This window comes from Anolis carolinensis, unplaced genomic scaffold (assembly GCF_035594765.1).
Source record: "Anolis carolinensis isolate JA03-04 unplaced genomic scaffold, rAnoCar3.1.pri scaffold_10, whole genome shotgun sequence".
Lineage (NCBI taxonomy): Eukaryota > Metazoa > Chordata > Lepidosauria > Squamata > Dactyloidae > Anolis > Anolis carolinensis.
Genome location: NW_026943821.1, coordinates 9,582,019 through 9,603,418, shown reverse-complemented (window position 1 = coordinate 9,603,418; position 21,400 = coordinate 9,582,019). Strand labels below are relative to the sequence as shown.

The 21,400-nt window shown below is 42.1% G+C and overlaps 1 protein-coding gene across 2 annotated transcripts in view; it reads left to right on the top strand.

Annotated features, from left to right (window-relative positions):
• axl (AXL receptor tyrosine kinase) overlaps positions 1 to 21,400 on the top strand; it is a 100,538-nt gene that overhangs the window by 41,539 nt on the left and 37,599 nt on the right. For both annotated transcript variants that reach the window (XM_062962109.1, XM_008113853.3), the window contains exons 5-7: positions 9,303 to 9,383; positions 17,212 to 17,327; positions 20,503 to 20,698. In XM_062962109.1, the coding sequence (XP_062818179.1) occupies positions 9,303 to 9,383; positions 17,212 to 17,327; positions 20,503 to 20,698 (393 nt within the window). The remainder of the gene's footprint in view (positions 1 to 9,302; positions 9,384 to 17,211; positions 17,328 to 20,502; positions 20,699 to 21,400) is intronic.

Sequence of the window (21,400 nt, the reverse complement as noted above, 5' to 3'; positions counted from 1 at the left end):
CTCACAACCTCTGGGGATACTTGCCATAGATGTGGGTGAAACGTAAGGAGAGAATGCTTCTGGAACATGGACATACAGTCTGGAAAATGCACAACAACACAGTTGATACTGCTTTAAGTGCCATGGCTCAATGCTATGGAATTGTGGGATTTGAAGTTTGGTGAAGCACCAGTATTCTTTGGCAGGGAAGGCAAAAGACCATGGAAAACTACAACTCCCATAACCACAGCACATTGAGCCATGGCAGTGATGAGTTTGTAGTTTGGTGAGGCACCGACACTTCTGGGCAGGGAAGGCTTGTCCAACTACAACTCCCATTATCCCATAGTATTATATTGATTCCATAGTTTGGGCAGGCGTGGGGTCCCATTTTCCTCTGTTGTTATGCCAGCGTGCAAACATTGGTTGTTCTTGTTGTCTGCCTTCAGGTTGTTTCTAACTTATGGTAACCCTAAGTGGTATTTCTCTGTTTTATCTCAGCAGACCTTTGAATGTAACGCCTCCAAGTGGGTGTCCCTTGCTGTCCATCTGTTTCTTTTGGTCAGTGTCATCTGCTTCTTCGGTGGGTGACAGCAGTTAGTTAGTTAGGCGATCCCTCGTAGTTCGAGGATGATTGTCTTCCATCTTGGGGGGGTGTCCGTAGATGGCTAAAGAGACCTATTCTTGATCTGCATGTTCTCCCAAAGTGAGGACATTGGTTTCAGGTGGAAGGCGGTCCCGATCAGGGTTGGCTTGACGCTCCTTCCTCTTGGCACGTTTCTCCCTTAAGCCCTCCATTCGTGCCTCTTCGAACTCCGCAGCACTGCTAGTCATAGCTGACCTCCAATTAGAGTGCTCAAGGGCCAGGGCTTCCCAGTTGTCAGTGTCTATACCACAGTTTTTAACGCTGGCTTTGAGCCCATCTTTAAATCTCTTTTCCTGCCCACCAACATTATGTTTTCCATTCTTGAGTTCGGAGTAGAGCAACTGCTTTGGGAGACGGTGATCGGGCATTCGGACAACGTAGCCAGTCCAGCGGAGTTGATGGCGTAGGAGCATTACTTCAGTGCTGGTGGTCTTTGCTTCTTCCAGCATTCTGACATTTGTCCGCCTGTCTTCCCAAGAGATTTGCAGGATTTTCCTGAGGCAACGCTGATGGAAACGCTCCAGGAGTTGAGTGTGATGTCTGTAGACAGTCCACGTTTTGCAGGCGTAGAGCAGGGTTGGGAGGACAATGGCTTTGTAAACAAGCACCTTGGTATCTCTACAGATATCCCGGTCATCAAACACTCTCTGCTTCATTCTGCAAAATGCTGCGCTCGCAGAGCTCAGGCGGTGTTGTATTTCAGTGTCAATGTTGACTTTTGTGGAGAGGTGGCTGCCAAGGTAGCGGAAATGGTCAACGTTTTCTAATGTGACACCGTTAAGCTGTATTCCTGGCATTGCAGAGGGATTAGCTGGTGCCTGTTGGAAGAGCACTTTGGTTTTCTCGATGTTCAGTGAGAGGCCTAGCTTCTCGTATGCTTCTGCGAAGGTGTTTAGAGTGGCTTGTAAGTCTTCTTCTAAATGCGCACAGACTACGTTGTCATCAGCATATTGGAGTTCTATAATAGATGTTGTGGTGACCTTGGTTTTGGCTCTCAGTCTGCTGAGGTTAAATAGCTTGCCATCTGTCCGATAGATGATTTCCACTCTGGTGGGAAGCTTCCCATCAACAAGGTGAAGTATCATAGCGATGAAGATGGAAAATAAGGTAGGGGCAATAACACATCCCTGCTTGACACCTGATTCCACCTTAAATGGGTCACTTTGGGAGCTGTTGCTGTCCAAGACTGTTGCCATCATGTCATCATGGAGGAGCCGCAGGATGTTCACAAATTTGTCAGGTCACCCGATTTTTTGGAGGATGGTCCAGAGAGCGCTACAATTCACTGTGTCAAATGCCTTTGCAAGGTCCATGAATGCCATGTAAAGAAGTTGGTTTTGTTCCCTGCACTTGCCCACTTGTTGACTCAGATCTTACAGGAACGAAGTGGTCAAAATGCAGCAGCGAGTGGGCTGGGCGCAGCCTCCGTCCCTTTGCTTCTCGCCTCTTTCACCAGCTGCCTGTGGCATTGTGCCCCCATTCCTTGCTTACCCACAGTGATGTCGATGCCAGCAGGTTGCCCAACTCATTTTTTTGTCAATGCCATCTGCTTGCGCAGGTGGTGGCCTTTGAGTGCCCACTAGCTGATTCAGGAGAAAGGAGCACCCGTTGTGGTGGAGGATATTGTTCAGGCTGGGCCTTTCTCCAAAGGATTGGGTTTCAAATGCCACAAAGTGGGGGTTATTTTGCCAATGCTCTACATGTGTCACCGGGGTTGCTAGTTGTTAGGGAGAGGGATTCACATTTTCTGCACCAGTACAGTGCCATAGAGTTGCTGTGAGTTTTCTGAGCTGTATGGTCATTTTCCAGAAGCATTCTCTCCTGACGTTTCACCCACATCTGGGGCAGGCATTCTCAGAGGTTGTGAGATCTGTTAGAAACTAGACAAATGGGGGTTATATATCTGTGGAATAATGTCCAGGGTGGGAAAAAGAACTATTGTGAATGTTGCAATTGGCCACTTTGATTAGCATTGAATAGCCTTGCAGCTTCAAGACATGGCTGCTTCCTGCCTGAGGCTATCATTTGTTGGACAGTAAATAAAGAACAACACTCATTCAACAGGGAAATTCCAGACACGAAACATTCAGGGCCAGCTAATACAGTCGAGTCTCGCTTATCCAACATTTTGGATTATCCAATGCAGTCTGCCTTTTAGTAGTCAATGTTTTTGTAGTCAATGTTTTCAATACATTGCAATGTTTTGGTGTTAAATTTGTAAATACAGTAGTTGCTACATAATGTTACCATTATTGAACTGCTTTTTCTGTCAATTTGTTGTAAAACATGATGTTTTGGTGCTTAATTTGTAAGATCATAATGTAATTTGATGTTTAATAGGCTTTTTCTTAAACCCCTTATTATCCAAGATTTTTGCTTAACCAATGTCCTGCCAGCCTGTTTATGTTGGATAAGCAAGACTCTACTGTACCTCCAAACAAAGGATTCTCCCAGGCAGGAAGCAGCCAGGCTTTGAAGCTGTGAGGCCATTCAATACTAATCAAGGTGGTCAATTGCAACATTCACATGTGCCTCCAACTGACAAGAGTTTCTCCCACCCTGGACATTCTGAGGATGCCTGACATAGATGTGGGCGAAACATCAGGAGAGAATGTTTCTGGAACATGGCCCGGAAAACTCACAGCAACCCAGTGATTCCGGCCATGAAAGCCTTTGACAACAGAGTGCCATACTTTGGGAATAGGCATTCCTGCTTATCAGTATCATTCTTGAATGTTGGTGCCCAAGGATATTGACAAAGAATATTGACAAAAGTGGAAGGTGTCCAGAGAAGAGCGACCAAAAATGGTCCATGGTCTGGAAACCATGAATCACTATGAGGAATGGATGAGGGAGCTGAGGATGTTTAGCCAAAATAAAGAAGGCTGAGAGGGGACATAATGGCCATGTTTAAATATTTGAAAGGATGTCACATTGAGGAGGGGGCAAGCTTGTTTGCTGCTGCTCTAAAGTCTGGGACATGAAACAATGGGTTCAAACTGCAGGAAAAGAGATTCCACCAAAACATTAAAAAAGAGTTTCCTGAGAGTAAGTGCTGTTCAGCAGTGGAATATGCTGCCTCAGAGTCCAGTGGAGTTTCCTTCTCTGGATGCTTTTAAGCAGAGGCTGGGTGGCCATCTGTCGAGAGTGCTTTGATTGTGTCTTCCTGCATGGCTGGATCAGGTTGGATTGAATGGCCCCTGGGGTCTCTTCCAACTCATACTATGGTAATTGTTTCCTTACTTTCATTTTGTTTTAATATGTGTAATATACCCGTATATACTCGAGTATAAGTCGACCCGAATATAAGCCGAGGCACCTAATTTTGCCACAAAAAACTGGGAAAACATTGACTCCAGTATAAGCCGAGGGTGGTAAATTTTAGAAATAAAAATAGATACCAATAAAATTACATTAATTGAGGCATCAGTAGGTTAAATGTTTTTGAATACAGTAGAGTCTCACTTATCCAACATAAACGGGCCGGCAGAACATTGGATAAGCGAATACGTTGGATAATAAGGAGGGATTAAGGAGAAGCCTGTTAAACATCAAATTAGGTTGTGATTTTACAAATTAAACACCAAAACATCATGTTACACAACAAATTTGACAGAAAAAGTAGTTCAATATACAGTAATGCTACATAGTAATTACTGTATTTACGAATTTAGCACCAAAATATCATGATGTATTGAAAACATTGACTACAAAAATGCATTGGATAATCCAGAATGTTGGATAAGCGAATGTTGGATAAGTGAAACTCTACTGTATTTACATAAAGCTCAAATTTAAGATAAGACTGTTCAACTCTGATCAAATCATTATTCTCATCTTCTTCAATGTAAATGTGCTTATGTATCCTTTTAATAATAATATAATAAAATAATACATGTAGTAGTAGTAGTAATAATAATAATAATAATAATAATAATAATAATAATAATAATAATAATAAATACAGGAAAATAATACATGTAATAATAGAGTATAATAATATATGCAATAATAATAAGAAGATCAGAGTGAAATAATAAATTTATTATTAATAAAAATTAAAATAGAGTAAAATAAATGTAATAGTAGCAACAATAATAGAGAAAAATAATAAATGTAATAATACCAATAATAATAGAGAAAAATAATAAATGTACCTTATAAGCTGACCCAAATATAAGCCAATCAGGACCCTCACCTGAATATAAGCCGAGGGGGGCTTTTTCAGTCTTAAAAAGAGGGCTGAAAAACTAGGCTTATACTCGAGTACATACAGTATTACCTATTTTGGATAAACTCTTCTGTACATTGAGAGCAGACCAACAGATCTGCTTTTGATTTTTCCAATGCTTTGAGCATCTTGTTGTATCTTTCGACTGTATCCATTACCCGGAAAGAAAAGGTCCTTGACTAAACAAAGGAAGAAATGTAGCCCTCTCAGCAAAAAAGTGTGTCGACAAACTGTAGCAATGCCTTCACAATCTAGCTATCCTTTAAAAATAAAAATATTTGGGACTGCAACATTTCCGCTTTTCTTGGAATGCAATGTGCTGTTTTGTGTTTTGCTTGTGTGTCGAAAAACTTTTGACAAGTGTTTCATAATGAAGGGAATCTGGAAGCAAATACAATTCAAGGGTGTATCTATGCTATAGAATGAATGCAATTCGACACCAATTAACTGCCATGGCTCAATAGTATGAAAACTTGGGAAATGTAGTTTTACAAGACCTTTCTTTGCCAAAGAGTGCTGGTGTCTCACAACTCTGAGGATTCCCTATAATTGAATCATGACAGTTTAAGTAGTGTCAAACCACATTAATTTGACAATCTGGCTACACCATTCTCATGAAATCTTAAAGCTGAGACTAAAATTAAGATGCCTAGTATTGGGTTGCTGTGAGTTTTCAAGGCTGTATAGCCATGTTCCATAATGCTTCTGTAATATGGCCATACAGCCCAGAAAACTCACAGCAACCCAGTGATTCCAGCCATGAAAGCTTTCAACAGTGTCTAGTATTGCTGGTAGTAAAGGTTACTTTTTTGGATCACAACTCCACCATCTCAGAGTCAACATACTAGTTGGGAATTGTAGTCCCCGCAAAGATGTTTTCCCCCAAGTCCTGGCTCCAAATGTCCTTTGCAGCCTATCTTTCTTATGCTGACCTCCCTTTGCTTTAATCAGGATGAATAAACTCAGGAGCCTTGGCTCAAGGGACCGGCTGGAGCCTGGAAAAAGGGCCAGGATTAAGAGCCAGACATAAAGAAACCCAAACCACAGATGACGGGTGGGCGGAAGAACAGGACATACCAGCTGGGACACAGGACTGGTCCCCAGATGTTCCTTCTTGGATAAGGCAGGGAGGGAAGGGACGTGGTTTCACACAAAAGAAAACAATGCTAGTCCGGTCCTTCGCCCACAAATCAAGAGTCTCAAAGTGCTGTAGCTGCAAGTTACAGCAACTGGATACCACTTCTATCGTGGGCTCCCTAAAGGGCATCTATACTGTAGAATGCATGCTGCTTGATTTGACTTTCACTGCCATGGCTCAATATGATGGAATCTTGAGTCAAGATTAGTTTGACAAGATCTTTAGCCTATCTCTGCCCAAAGCTCCTGGTGTTGGACTAAACTACAACTCAGGCAATTCCATAGCATTGAGCCATGGCAGTTAAAGTGGTGTCAAGCTTCATTCATTGTACAGTGTAGATGCATGGCAATTTGAAGGTACAGTGTTCCCTCACTGGGGTTAGGTGCTGATAAATCACCTCCTTCTCTTCCCATTGCCACTTGGGCTTTTTTCCCTCTCCCTTTGGCTTTTCATCCATCCCTTCCTTAGGCTGAAAATTGTATTTTTTATGATTTATAATACCCTTTTAGAGTCTATTGAAAAACTGCGAAATAGCGAAAAGTGAACCACGAAGTAGTGAGGGAACACTGTACAGAATGATATCCACAAACCCTCTTGGAATATGGAGACCATGGAGTCCCAGGTTCATATCACTCTGGACCAACCATTCTCTATCCAGGTGAAACTCTACACTGAGTTTCCCAAACTGAGGTACCCAAACCACCAGCCTATAGCTTTTGTTATGGCTGATAACAAGAGGCACTATAGGTTTTAGGTTGGCAGTTTGGGTACCTTGAGGAGAGGCGGGTAAGAAATAAATTGTTGTTGTTGTTGTTAATTCCACCTGGACATTAGGAAGAACTTTGTCACTGTGAGAGCTGTTCGGCAGTTGAACTCTCTGCCCCGGAGTGTGGTGAAGGCTCCTTCTTTAGAGGCTTTTAAGCAGAAGCTAGATGGCCATCTGTCGGGGGTGATTTCCTTCTTCTCGGCAGGGGGTTGGACTTGATGTCCCATGAGGTCTCTTCCAGCTCTAGGAGTCTATGATTCAATGATGATGTTGATGATGATGATGATGATGATGATGATGAGGATGATAATGCTGATAATGATACTTGGAGATGTCCAGCTTTTGCAGGACTGAGGAAGAAAAGGGTAGAAATATTGGGTTGTTGTATGTCTTTCGGGCTGTGTGGCCATGTTCCAGAAGTATTCTCTCCTGACGTTTCGCCCACATCTATGGCAGGCATCCTCAGAGGTTGTCCATACCTCACAACCTCTGAGGATGCCTGCCATAGATGTGGGCGAAACGTCAGGAGAGAATACTTCTGGAACATGGCCACACAGACTGAAAGACATACAACAACCCTGTGATCCCGGCCATGAAAGCCTTCGACAACATGGTAGAAATATTATCGGTTTCTTCTTCATACAGGCATGATAGGGGATAAGACTAAACAATGCTTTTGGGTGGCTTTTACTTTGCTGTGCATTTTTTGACTTCTGCATGGGAACTGGATGGTTGGTGCTGTGGAAAGCTTTGCCTGGGAGGATTTTTGCATGCTATAATCATCTGCGAGAAGAGTTTTGCCCGGGTTTTTGTCCACCTTTAAGCTGAATCGGGACAGAGCGCGTGTCAAGGCTGCTGTAGGTTACTCTTGTGAAGTCCCCTGTGTCAAACATTAGTGTGGGAGGAGGAAGCCTGGGTTGATTCCAGCAACTCAGATTATAGGCAGAATGAGAATACTTCCTTTCCCACTTATGGCTTTAGTGGGAAAGTAAGTTTCCCATTTATCTTACGGCCCTTTTTATGATCATTTTTTGGATGGTTTTGTGCTTTCAAAAGGAAGGAGCCATGCTCTACTAAAGCTGACGGTGGTCAGGTAACTCCGCAAAACTGAGAATGTCGTTAAAGGTTTTCTTTCCCCTCCTCCCTTTTCATTCATGATTTGAGAGTTAGTTTATTCCTTCTGCTCGGTGATTCATTATCTGACTGGCTGGATCTCAAACTGCATTAGTTCTACAGTACAGATCTACCTTCAGTTTATTTCCCAGTCGGTAAAATGGATGGACTGGTACAACAAAGAGAGATGGGCCAGCTCCGTTCCTCCAAATGTTGTTTGACTATGACTCCTATTGTCCCAGCATGATCAAGAATGATGGCAGTTGTAGTCTTGCAACATCCAGAAGGCCTGTCTTTGCTTTACTGGGTGGCTTTTAATGATTTGTTATGCAAAAGCCACCACATTTAATTTTGCCTTAATGATGTGTAGTATAATTCATATTTGTGAGTTTAATGTTTTCAGATTTGATTATTTGTGGATCTAATTACTACATTAATTCTAAGAATTTCTAGATCTTCCAGGGTAACTCTGTTATCATTTTCATGTTTCAATACTTTGAGTATTCTGTAAAGTTCCTAAGTTGGTGTATGAGCCCTGGTCTAGACCTGGAAAGATGGCTGTATCATCTGCATACAGCAAGATGGGGACTCTCCTTTTACCCAATCTGGGTAGGTGACCTTGTGGGTCCATCATGACTTCCTCAAGATCATTCAGGAATAAGTTAAACAGAGTGGGAGCTAAGATACAGCCCTGCCCTACCCCTCTGGTCATTTGCTTTAATACTTGTATATTAGTATGTTTTCAATTATTGTAATGCTTTTTAATGTTAGCTGCTTTGAGTCTCCTTATGGAGAGAAAAAGGGGATATAAATAAACATAATACTGTAATAATAATAATAATAATAATAATAATAATAATAATAATAATAATAATATGCTTTTATTCCGCTTTTCTCCCATGTATGGAACTCAAAGCAACGCACAAAAGCAAAAAGGACAACTACATAATACAAAAACAATCATCCCATCCACCCAGTCACCCCACCCACCCAACATGTAAACACTAAATCCCAACATTGAATAAAACACAAGGTACATAAACATAAATAATCACAATAACATTATCAGTAAAAAGTCCTAAAACGGTATCCTCCCAGGTTTTAAATAAAACATTGATTTTTTAAAATCATTTTTTATGTTCATACTTCTAACCAGAGCGAAGATGGAGGATCTACTATATTGTCTTTACAACATTTTGAAGGTGTTGTGTTAGCTTGAATGTAAACAATGATCTTGTCATCTTAGTGTTCTCAATCCCTAAATTGGGAACACTGGGAATTCTTTCTAAGAATGTTGTGAAGATTATGGAGCTACCAAGCAATATTGAACACAAAAGTGAAGTCAAAACACCCTTAAGCATTTCCATTGAAATGTTCTACTCATATTGAATTAGTATCAATCCATGCATCTGTGTCTTTTGTCTTTCAGGTCTCAATCACAGTGCCTCCTTCTCATGCGAAGCCAACAATGCGAAAGGCGTGAGCTCGTCTCGAACAGCAGTGGTGAAAGGTGAGAGAGAGATATCTATCTATCTATCTATCTATCTATCTATCTATCTATCTATCTATCTATCTGTATGTATCCTTTGGATAGAATAGGGAAGGGTTAACAATTTTGATTGGAGATATATATATATATAGTAGAGTCTCGCTTATCCAATCTTCACTCATCCAATGTTCTGTATTATCCAGCGCAGTCTGTCTTCTGCCTGGATCCACATGCCCAACAACAACATAAGTGCAGCCATGCTCCCAAACAAGTGGCAGACTTGTAAAACGTGATGTTTTGGTGCTTGATTTGTAAAACCATAACGTAATTTGATGTTTAATAGGCTTTTTCTTAATCCCTCCTTATTATCCAACATTTTTGCTTATCTAATGATCTGCCGACCCATTTATGCTGGATAAGCGAGACTCTACTGTGTGTGTGTATGTATGTGTGTATACATACACGTGTGTGCGCGCGTGCAAGCTTTGAATCACATAGGGAATGGTTACCACCCCTGTGGTGTTTCCTCTGCTGTCTGTGCCCCTTTTCAGAAGATTCCACCTCACTTTCTGTCCCTGGGATAATATGGATTTTGAAAAATGTGACTTGTTGTGAAAACCAGGATTGGTGAGAAATCTTCCGTAGAGACACCTTTTCCCCGTTATAACTCTTTCAGGAGTGAATTTCCCTTCATAGGAGTAGATTCTCTCACTTCCTGTTATCTCATCCACATTTTAACTATGAGTTGTTTCTAAGTTGGATATTTGTAAGTCAAGAACTGCCTGTATAGTGAATGAGGAATGGGGGAAAGGGCTAGTTACACATCCATAGCTCTAAGGAAAAACTCAATGGTTGTGTGGCTAGCCCCCTTTCCCCAAAGGCTGATGTGCCTGCCTAGTGGCAAAAAGCATTGCTTTTGGGGTATTTCATATTTCCTAATAAGGGAATCTCCACCTGAATCAGAGAAGGCATTGGGAAGAGCATTTAATTAATTTCCTATCTTGCTGTCATCTACTTAATGAATCTGGTGTTCGTTCTTGCAGGAATAGAAACCATTGTGGGGACTTTCCTGCCAATGCAGATACAAGATTTTGAGGAGGGATTTTCCTCAGGACCACTATAGGACAGGAAAGAGTTAATGCTCTCAAACATCCTAAACTGTTGTAGAGAAAATAATCTTGTTGGGATGGGCAGTTTTCTGCACAAAAACTTCATAGACCCCTTCCACACTGCTATATAATCCAGATGAGCAAAGCAGATCTACACCAGGGGTCCCCAAACTAAGGCCCGGGGGCCGGATGCAGCCCATCGAAGCTATTTATCCGGCCCCCATGGCACAAGGGCAGAAGGGGGTTGGGCTAAATGACCCAAGGGGTCTCTTCTTCTCTTACAACCCTTATTATTATTATTATTATTATTATTATTATTATTATTATTATTATTATTATTATTATTATTTTATGACACAGCGAACAAGATAGATATGCTGGATTTCGTATCACAAAATCACAAGTCGAACACTTCCCAAGTGTCTAGGACTGTGTGATGTATTTTCGGATGATGCGCGCAGATCCCAGCAGGGTGGCCTTTTGCAGCTGGCAGATCGTAATTTTGTCATTGTCTATTGTTTCCAAATGCTGGCTGAGATCTTTTTGCACGGCACCCAATGTGCCCATCACCACTGGGACCACCTGCACTGGTTTCTGCCAGAGTCTTTGAAGTTCAATCTTGAGGTCCTGATAGCGGCTGAGTTTTTCCTGTTGTTTTTTGTCAATGCGACTGTCACCTGGGATGGCGACATCAATGATCCAGACCTTGTTCTTTTCCACAACTGTGATGTCTGGTGTGTTGTGTTCCAGAACTTTGTCAGTCTGGATTCGGAAGTCCCACAGTATCTTTGCATGTTCATTTTCCAATACTTTTGCAGGTTTGTGATCCCACCAGTTCTTTGCTGCTGGCAGGTGGTACTTGAGGCATAAGTTCCAATGAATCATTTGGGCCACATAGTTGTGCCTCTGTTTGTAGTCTGTCTGTGCAATTTTCTTACAGAAGCTGAGGATATGATCAATGGTTTCGTCGGTTTCCTTGCACAGTCTGCATTTTGGGTCATCAGCTGATTTTTCGATCTTGGTCTTGATTGCATTTGTTCTGATGGCTTGCTCCTGGGCTGCAAGGATCAGGCCTTCTGTCTCCTTCTTCAGGGTCCCATTCGTGAGCCAGAGCCAGGTCTTCTCCTTATCAGCTTTTCCTTCTATTTTGTCAAGGAACTTTCCATGCAATGTTTTGTTGTGCCAGCTGTCAGCTCTAGTTTGTAGTGTGGCTTTCTTGTACTGGTTTTTTGTCTGCTGTGCTTTGAGGAGTTTCTGATTTTTGACTTCAATCAAAGCAGGTTCTTCACTTTGCTTTACATATTCTGCCAGGGCATGTTCTTCTTCTTTGACTGCTTGTTTTACTTGTAAGAGTCCTCTGCCCCCTGATCTTCTAGGCAGATACAGCCGGTCAACATCACTGCGAGGGTGCAGTGAATGATGAATGGTCATGAGTTTTCTTGTTTTTCTGTCCAAATTGTCCAGTTCCATCTGTGTCCAGTTTATGATGCCAGCAGTATATCTTATGACAGGTATGGCCCAGGTGTTTATGGCCTTGATGGTGTTGCCTCCATTGAGCTTGCTTTTGAGAATTTTTCTGACCCTTTGTGTGTATTCTTTGCTGACCACAGTTTTCACATGTTCATGCTTGATGTTGTCCAGCTGTAGTATGCCCAGATATTTATAGGCCTCTGGCTGGTGACACTTTATTGTTTGGCCATTAGGCATATTTATGCCCTCACTTTCAATGATTTTTCCCTTCTTCAATGCCACTGTCAAACATTTGTCCAAGCCAAACTTCATGCTGATATCACTGCTAAAGATTCGGACAGTGTTAGTCAGAGACTGGATTTCAGTTTCCATTTTTCCATACAGCTTCAGGTCATCCATGTATATCAGATGTGAAATTTTGTGAGAATTCTTAGATGTTTGATAGCCGAGATTTGTTTTTTGTAAGATTGTTGACAGAGGGATCATGGCAATAATGAAAAGCCGAGGGGACAATGAGTCTCCCTGGAAAATTCCTCTCCTGATGTTGACAAGTCCATAGATTTCATTTCCAACAAACAGTTCAGTTTTCCAGTGCTCCATCATGTTTTCAATAAAGGTGCCAACGTTTTTACTAATTCCGATGGCGTCCAGACACTTGATGATCTAGCTGTGTGGGAGTGAGTCAAAGGCCTTTTTGCAGTCAATCCACGTCATGTGAAGATTAGCTTTTCGGCTTTTACAGTTCTCCAGAATCATTTTGTCAATCAATAACTGGTCTTTTGTGCCCCTGCTTTTCCGTTTGTTGCCTTTCTGTTCATCTGGCAAGATATTTTTTTCTTCAAGATAGTCTTGAATTCTGTCAGCTATGATGCCAGTCAGTAGTTTAAACATAGTGGGCAGACACGTTATTGGCCTGTAGTTTCCTGGTGCTGCTCCTTTTGTTGGATCCTTTTGTATCAGGTAGGTTCTTCCAGTTGTTAGCCATTCGCTGATACTTCCTTTCTGCAGCATCTCATTGAATTGTTGGGCCATTTTTCCATGTAAACTAATCAGATGTTTGAGCCAAAATCCATGAAGTTGATCACTACCAGGCGATGTCCAGTTCTTGTCTTTTTGCACTCGTTTGCTGATCATTTCAGTTGTTATTTCCATCTGTTCCATTTTGTTCTGTGATAATTTTCCTTCAAACTCCTTTATCTACCCAGCGTTTTTGTTGTAGTTCTTATTATTTTCCTAAAGCTCTTTCCAGAACTTCGTTGTTGCAGTTTTCTCTGGCTTTATGGTTACTGTGTCTGTTGTTTGGTTCAGACTCTGGTAGAACCGTCTTTGGTCTGATTGAAACAATTGATTTTGTCTGTACTGGATGATTCTGGCTTCATATCTTTCAATTTTTCTGGCTGTTGCTGTAATTTGTTCTTTCACAATTTCCAAAGCTTCTTCAATTTTTCTGGTGTTCAGCCAGTACTTTCTGATCAGGTATTGCTTGATTTTGTCATTCTTCAATTTCTTCTCTTTCATATTTTTCAGGTTACTTGCATCTGATCTAAGTTTCTTGATTTTCAACTCTAGCCTGACCTTCCACTTTGGTTTTCCAGTCGATTTTCTTTGGGGCTACCTTGGTTGTAGGAGCCCAAGCTCTTCTGTTACTATCACTGCTGCACTGTAGGCATACTGGTTTGTTTGTTCAATTGATGTTATCTGGACAGTGGAGAGTACTGCATTCACATCTTTCATGAGAGGCGCCAGGTGTCTCTTGGGCACTGTTTTTAGAGTTGGGAGCCGCTGTCTTATTGCATTTGCTGCAGCATGGGCCATGATCTTATCCTTGAGCTCTTGTTGTCTTGCTGTCAAGGTTCCTGGTGGTTCAACAGGTGTTTCAAGTGCTGGTTCATGAAATTCTTGCAAAAGCTCCACACTTTCTTCTGGTTCAATCTGTTCCACCATTCCAAGTGTTGCTGGAGTCTCTGCTGCTGTCTGTGCTGTGGTCTGATGGTAATTTGCTTTGCAGATTTTCTGGATTTCTTCGAGTTCAACTTCACTGAACACTTTGTTTCTGATTATGAATCTTCGTTGGTCAGCCAGTCGGGGTTCTGTTATCTGTGAGTCAGGGTACTCTTGTTTCCATAGCTGATGCATCCTTTTTTGGTAGCCGCGCTTTTCAGGTTCAGAGTTGTAATAGTATTTCATGACTGTGCGGTTTTCTGGCATTGTATGTTTCTGCCGCTTCTGTGACTGTTCATTTGGGTTTTGATGATTCCGTAGCCCACTTGTCGATGGATGTCCAGAATCAGCAGCATCCACCGCGGTCCTTTTTATCCTGGGCGACGACCAAGCCAGTATAGACTTCGTTTGGGTTTGATTCTCCATAATGCTAATGGGTTAGGTGCACTTGGTTGCATTCTTCCGCTGAGGCCTCTCTGGCTTGGTTGGACCTGCCCGTAGTTACACTACCGCCAGCACAGCCCTCAGCATCCTCGGAATGGCTAAGCCCCACCACCACGTCAAGGTGGCACCTGCGAGGGGGATTATTATTTTTATTATATTATTATTAATAATAATATTGACGCTGGGTGGCCATCTGTCAGGGATGCTTTGCTTGTGCTTTTGGTGCACAGAGGCAGAAGGGGGTTGGACTAAATGGCCCAAGGGGTCTCTTCCAACCCTCTTTGTTGTTGTTGTTGCTGCTGCTGTTGTTGTTATTATTATTATTATTACAGTATTAACACTGAGGCTGGGTGGCCATCTGTCAGGGGTGCTTTGCTTGTGCTTTTGGTGCACAAATGCAAAAGGGGATTGGGCTAAATGGCCCAAGGGGTCTCTTCCAACCTTCTTTATTATTATTATTATTATTATTATTATTATTATTATTATTATTGTTATTAACATTGAGGCTGGGTGGTCATCTGTTAGGGGTGCTTTGCTTTAGATGCACAAAGGCAGAAGGGGATTGGACTCAATCGCCCAAAGGGTCTCTTCCAACCCTCTTTTTTATTACTGTTATTATTATTATTATTATTAGTATTAGTATTTATTACTGCTCAGTGGCCAACTATAGTCCGGCCCTCCAGCGGTCCAAAGGATCGTGAAATGGCCCCCTGTTTTAAAAGTTTGGGGACCCCTGTTCTACATTATATGCTTTGAACTGGATTATATGAGTCTTCACTGCTATATAAACCGGTTCAAAGCATATAATCTGGATTTTCTATGGCAGTGTAGAAGGGGCTAAAGAGTAATTAGAATCATAGCGCTATAGAGTTGGAAGAGATCAAAAGGGGCATCCAGTTCAACCCCCTGCCGTGCAGGAACACACCATCAAACCACCCTCGACAGATGGCCATCCAGACTCTGCTTTAAAACCTCCAGAATTCTTCCACAACACATTGGGATGTTTAAATGCTGGGAGGAAGCTATGCCAAAGTTTCACTGCTCAATGAAGTTTCCTGACCATCTGGAAATCTGTTTTTTTGAGTTTGCAAGGAGCCCCGGTGGCGAAGTGTGTTAAAGCACTGAGCTGCTGAACTTGCAGACCGAAAGGTCACAGGTTCAAATCCTGGGAGCAGAGTGAGCGCCCGCTGTTGCTCCAGCTTCTGCCAACCTAGCAGTTCGAAAACATGCCAATGTGAGTAGATTAATAGGTACCGCTCTGGCGGGAAGGTAACAGCGCTCCATGCAGTCATGCCTATGGCCACATGACCTCGGAGGTGTTGTGGAGAAGCTATGAATGACTGAGGTTCCTTTTCTAGGCAGGGGGGTATCTTTTTGAATCCCACCGCTGCCACCAATTTGTAAGGAACTCAGGCAGGGGGGAATCTTTTTGAATCCCACCTCTAACACCAATTGCGGGGATGTGGAGATGGAGGTTGTTTTTAATTATATATTATATTATTATATTTATATTATTATATCTGCTGCCACCACTTATTAAAGATGTGTTTTATTTTAAAATGCTGCCACCAAATTATAGAGGTTTTATAATGCTGCCACCAAATGTCAAGGGGATTATCAACTCTTGCCACCACTATTGGAAGATTTAGCCACTGGCTACTTAGAGAGGAGACTTTTATTTTTCTTTCTTCTTCTTGTTTATTCTTGATGTGTGTGTGTATGACAGAGACTGAGATGTTTGAAGGAATAATAACACATTTATTTAGGCACAAGCTTGATGGTTACAATAACTTTTCTTCTTGTTTGAGGCACGTTACTGAACAGTTGCAAAGTTATATTGAGGTGTTTCAAACTTTAAAATTCCACTTCAATCACAGAATATCTGTTCCTAGTCAGGAGACAGACTACCTTAAAATAAGTCACCAAACCTATTTTAAACTGACTCAAAAATCAAACATTTGAGTTTCCCTAATTCTCCAACTGAGAATCAGTCTTAACTGCAATTCCTCCAATTACAGACTACCTTAAAATAAGTCACCAAACCTATTTTAAACTGACTCAAAAATCAAACATTTGAGTTTCCCTGATTCTCTAACTGAGAATCAGTCTTAACTGCAATTCCTCCAATTACAGACTACCTTAAAATAAGTCACCAAACCTATTTTAAACTGACTCAAAAAACAAACATTTGAGTTTCCCTGATTCTCCAACTGAGAATTAGTCTTAACTGCAATTCCTCCAATTACAGACTACCTTAAAATAAGTCACCAAACTTATTTTATCCCTGATCCCCTAACTTAGGATCAGCCTTCCCTGAGCTTCAACAGAGCCCAGACTGAAATCAACCTTCTCTGTGGTTCTCTGACCACACACTGACTGACTGAGTTTCCCTCCAAATTCTGCTCTCTCTTCAGCTAACCCAGTTGGCTCCGCCCCCTTCTCCATGGCAACCAACTCATGGTGCAGAGTAACTGAAATATTAACCCTTTTTAAAACACAGTTAAACCTGGCATCTGTAAATAAAAAATCACACTTCATTACAGGTGTCTACGGACAACACCGGCTCTTCGGCTTAGAAATGGAGATGAGCACCAACCCCCAGAGTCAGACATGACTAGACTTAACGTCAGAGGAAACCTTTATCTTTTAAATTAATATTAGACTTTCAAAAACACTTTCTATCCCTAATACATAGAATACATAATACATAATACATAGAATCATAGAATCATAGAATCATAGAATAGTAGAGTTGGAAGAGACCACATGGGCCATCCAGTCCAACCCCCTGCTAAGAAGCATATGCATAAACACTGATTTTCTGGGACACAGTAGCCATATTTTTGTGGTATCTTCATCCCTTCTGTCCTTGCTTATCTCTACAGTGGTACCTGGACGGCCGCGCAACCTGTCTGTTATGTATCGCAGCGACCGCAGCTTGGAAGTGTCGTGGGAACCCAGGTCCAGCGGAGCGTATGCTTTGGAGCTTTGCACCATCCAGGTAAGAAAGCAAAGGAAGGCTTAGAAAAACAGAGGTTTGATGTAAGGAAGCTAGCCAAGAATCCTAGCTGCTTTGAGGAAGGCTATCGTGCCCCTCTGCTATTTTCATTTTCTGCCCTGTTGGGGGACTGTTTTATTTTTAGGAACGATTTCCTGTCCAGCTTCTGCTTCCCTCGGACATCCGACACCAGCCCCCTCCCAATCCGCGTGGCTCAACCGCATAAAATGTGACATTCCTCCCACCAAACCAATGGGGAACTGAAAAAACCTGAGCAAGGGAAAGCAGGAACCGGGAAACAAAACTGACAGCAGCGAGGGGGTTTTCAATGTGTGACAATTCATGTGGGCTCCCATCCAACCCTTGAGACGATGAGAGTGGCCTGTATAATTTCTGGATGGAAGTGGAGGATCTCCACGTTGAATAGTTTCCCATGTTACCAACACATTCACACTGCTCCAAAGTAGAAGGTTGATCCCTCTGGGTCCTAGCAATCCCCAGTGAGTTGATTTCTATATGTGGGTAGCATCTAGAATAGATATCAATTGGCTATTTGCGGGTTTAACTTTTGCCAAATTGATTATTCACAGATTTGGTTAATACATTATCTCTAGGAATATCAAGGTTCTCTGGGGCTAGACTATGGTCAAACACCAATGGAGGTTGACCATAAAATTGCACTAGAAGACCTAGAAATTCAAGAGAGAACACTTCTCTAAGCATATATAGGTCTTCCGGTGGTGGAAGTTAGCCATTAACTTGTGCTGGATCACCTAGAGATTTCTAGAGAGGTGATCTCTTGGGTTAAAGTGGGGGTTTTCCTATTTCCCCCCACTTTTGCAGGTTTCCACTTTTTTAGCCCCCTAACAACAACAACAACAACAACAACAACAACAACAACAACAACAACAACAACTTCTGCTTCTTCTTCTTCTTCTTCTTCTTCTTCTTCTTCTTTTTATTTATACCCTGCTTTATCTCTCCTGAAGGAGACTCAGGCCCCTTCCCCACAGCTGAATAAAATCCCACATTATCTATGTTGAACTGGAATATATGGCAGTGTGGACTCAGATAACCCAGTTCAAAGCAGATATTGTGGATTATCTGCCTTGATATTCTGGGTTATATGGCTGTGTGGAAGTGCCCTCAGTGAAGGTGGAGGGCCCACTATAGTTCTTTCCTGCTGATGACTTTGGCCTAACAACACAAGGAAAAGACTTTGAAACAGTTGAAAACCAACTTCCCAATGCCCTGAAAGATCTCTCCAGCTACTAAAAAGATAGACACCTGAAGCCTAACCCTGCCAAGACACAAGTGTGTGGTTTCCACCTACGTAACCGCAAAGCCAACAGGAAATTGAAAGTTATCTGGGAAGGTCAAGAGCTCAACACTGTTCCCAACCTAAATATCTCAATGTCTCCTTAGATTGAACTCAAACATTTAGGAAACACTGTGCGAACACCAAGAACAAAGTAGCTGCATGCAATATCATCCTGAGGAAAGATACTGGCAGTGCATGGGGTGCAGACCCAAAATTAATAAGAACATCAGCCCTGGCCTTGTCTTACTCAACTGCTGAGTTCACCTGTCCTGTCTGGCACAAGTCTGCCCATGCGAAGCAGGTGAATATAGCACTGAATGAAACATGTAGAATACAGAATGTCTTAAACCTCCACCTGTTGATAGACTCTATAAGCTAGCTGGCCTTCCCCCCACTCCCCTGTGCAGTTTATGCTAACTACGAGAGAAATAAGATCGAACACTGGGAAAGCCATCCACTGCATGGCTATCAGCCTCCTCCCAGTAGACTTAATTCAAGGAAAAGTTTCATGAGAACCACCACTCCTCTTAATGTTCTTCCAGCAATAGCAAGAGTATCCCACTGGGCAGCTAAACCAGGAAATCCCCAATATATGGCCCCCCATGAGGGTCTGCTTCCAGGGGCAAATCGAGAATGATCACTTGAAAGTCCCTGAACAGACTCAGAAGCGGAGTGGGAAGATCAAAAGACAACCTGGCAAAATGGCACTGTCTAGAAGGATCCCCCAACTTGTGTGACTGTGGAGCAGAACAAACAACTCTGCACCTGTATGCTTGGACCACAATGCCCTGCCTCATGCACAGAGTTGTTTAAAGCTATAGACTATTATAGTTGCAGTTGCTTATTTTTGATCTAAAATTATTTAGCCGCTTGTGTTCCCTCTGTTTTTATGAGTTTTATACTTGTTTATTTATGCAATGCTTTTGACACAAAATAAAATAAGTTCTTTCCTTTCTTGAAACTCAGCAGGGGCCATCAGCCTTTGGTTTGGGGACTGGAACCAATCCAGGGACTATCACTTTGAGCATTATTGTCATGGGTGCCATCTAAACTGCCATATGATCCAATTTCTGAATCCAGATTATCTGCTTTGAACTGAATTATATGGCAGTGTAGATCCAGCCTTAGAGGACAGAGCTGTGTGTACTCCTTCTTTCTCTACGTGGGTCTATTGGCAATGCTGTCACCAGTGCTGAATTTAGACGACACTACCAGCCCCAGTTGGCTTCTATAAATACAGTACAATCTCACTTATCCAAGCTAAACGGGCCGGCAGAAGCTTGGATAAGCGAATATCTTGGATAATAAGGAGGGATTGAGGAAAAGCCTATTAAACATCAAATTAGGTTATGATTTTACAAATTAAGCACCAAAACATCATGTTATACAACAAATTTGACAGGAAAAGTAGTTCAATACGCAGTAATATTATGTTGTAATTACTGTATTTACGAATTTAGCACCAAAATATCATGATATATTGAAAACATTGACTACAAAAATGGCTTGGATTATCCAGAGGCTTGGATAAGCGAGGCTTGGATAAGTGAGACTCTACTGTAAATGTAATACAGGAAGGTGCTGTATTGTCCTGTCTTGGGTCTCTTCTACACTGCCCTATATTCCATGATTTGATCCCAGATTATCTGCTTATCCCAGGTTATATGGTAGTGAAGAGTCATATAATCCAGTTCAAAGCAGATACTGGGATCAGATACCTTGGATATAAGACAGTGTAGATCCAGCCTCGGGGTGGCAGTGGCAGTGGCAGACTAGTAGCTTCAACAGATCCAGGGCTGCTGTATCTGTTCCTCCTGTCTTGCACCTTAAATTAATTCTGTCACCTGCTTTCCACAGGCTGTGCGCTCCAGTGAAGACCTCAGCACTGTGTCGGACAGGCAGCTCTATAACCAGAACCTCCGTGTGCCCCCCTTCCGGCACACCCTGAAAGACCTGATCCCCTTCACCACGTACAAGGTCCGTGTCTCTTGTCGCTCCAGGGAAGGCAACTCCCCATGGACTCACTGGGTGGCTATGGAGACTCTGGAAGGAGGTGAGCTGGAAATCAGGGACAGAGGTGGGCCTCCCAGATTTTGATTTTATCTCTGGAGAATCATGGGTGAAGTAACGGATGGACAAGGAATGGGCGACTGTGAATATTCCATGGACTGCCCTACCTCTGAGGTGACCATATGATCACTTTGAGTTTTGATCACAGGTTGTCGGAAACTAAAAGAGATAGGATGGGATATAAATAAAGTATTGTTGTTGTTGTTGTTGTTGTTGTTGTTGTTATTATTATTATTATTATTATTATTATTATTATTATTATTATTAGATACACTGCAAAATTAGTACACAGAAAACAAGATCATTATGCTGGCTGTTGTATGGGATCACACGTCAGACACTTCCCAAGTGTCTAGAACTTTGTGATGTATCAGCGAATAATGCGTGCAGATCCAAGTAGGGGGGCTTTTTGCAGCTGACAAATGGTAATTTTGTCAGCACCAATTGTTTTCAAGTGCTGACCAAGGTCTTTAGGCACTGCACCCAGTGTGCTGATCACCACTGGGACCACCTTTACTGGCTTGTGCCAGAATCTTTGCAGTTCGATCTTTAAATCCTCATATCGTATAAACTATTATTATTATTGACACTAAGACACAGAATGACATAGCAAACGAGATATATATGCTGGATTTTGTATCACAGAATCACAAATCGAAAACTTCCCAAGTGTTTAGGACTGTGT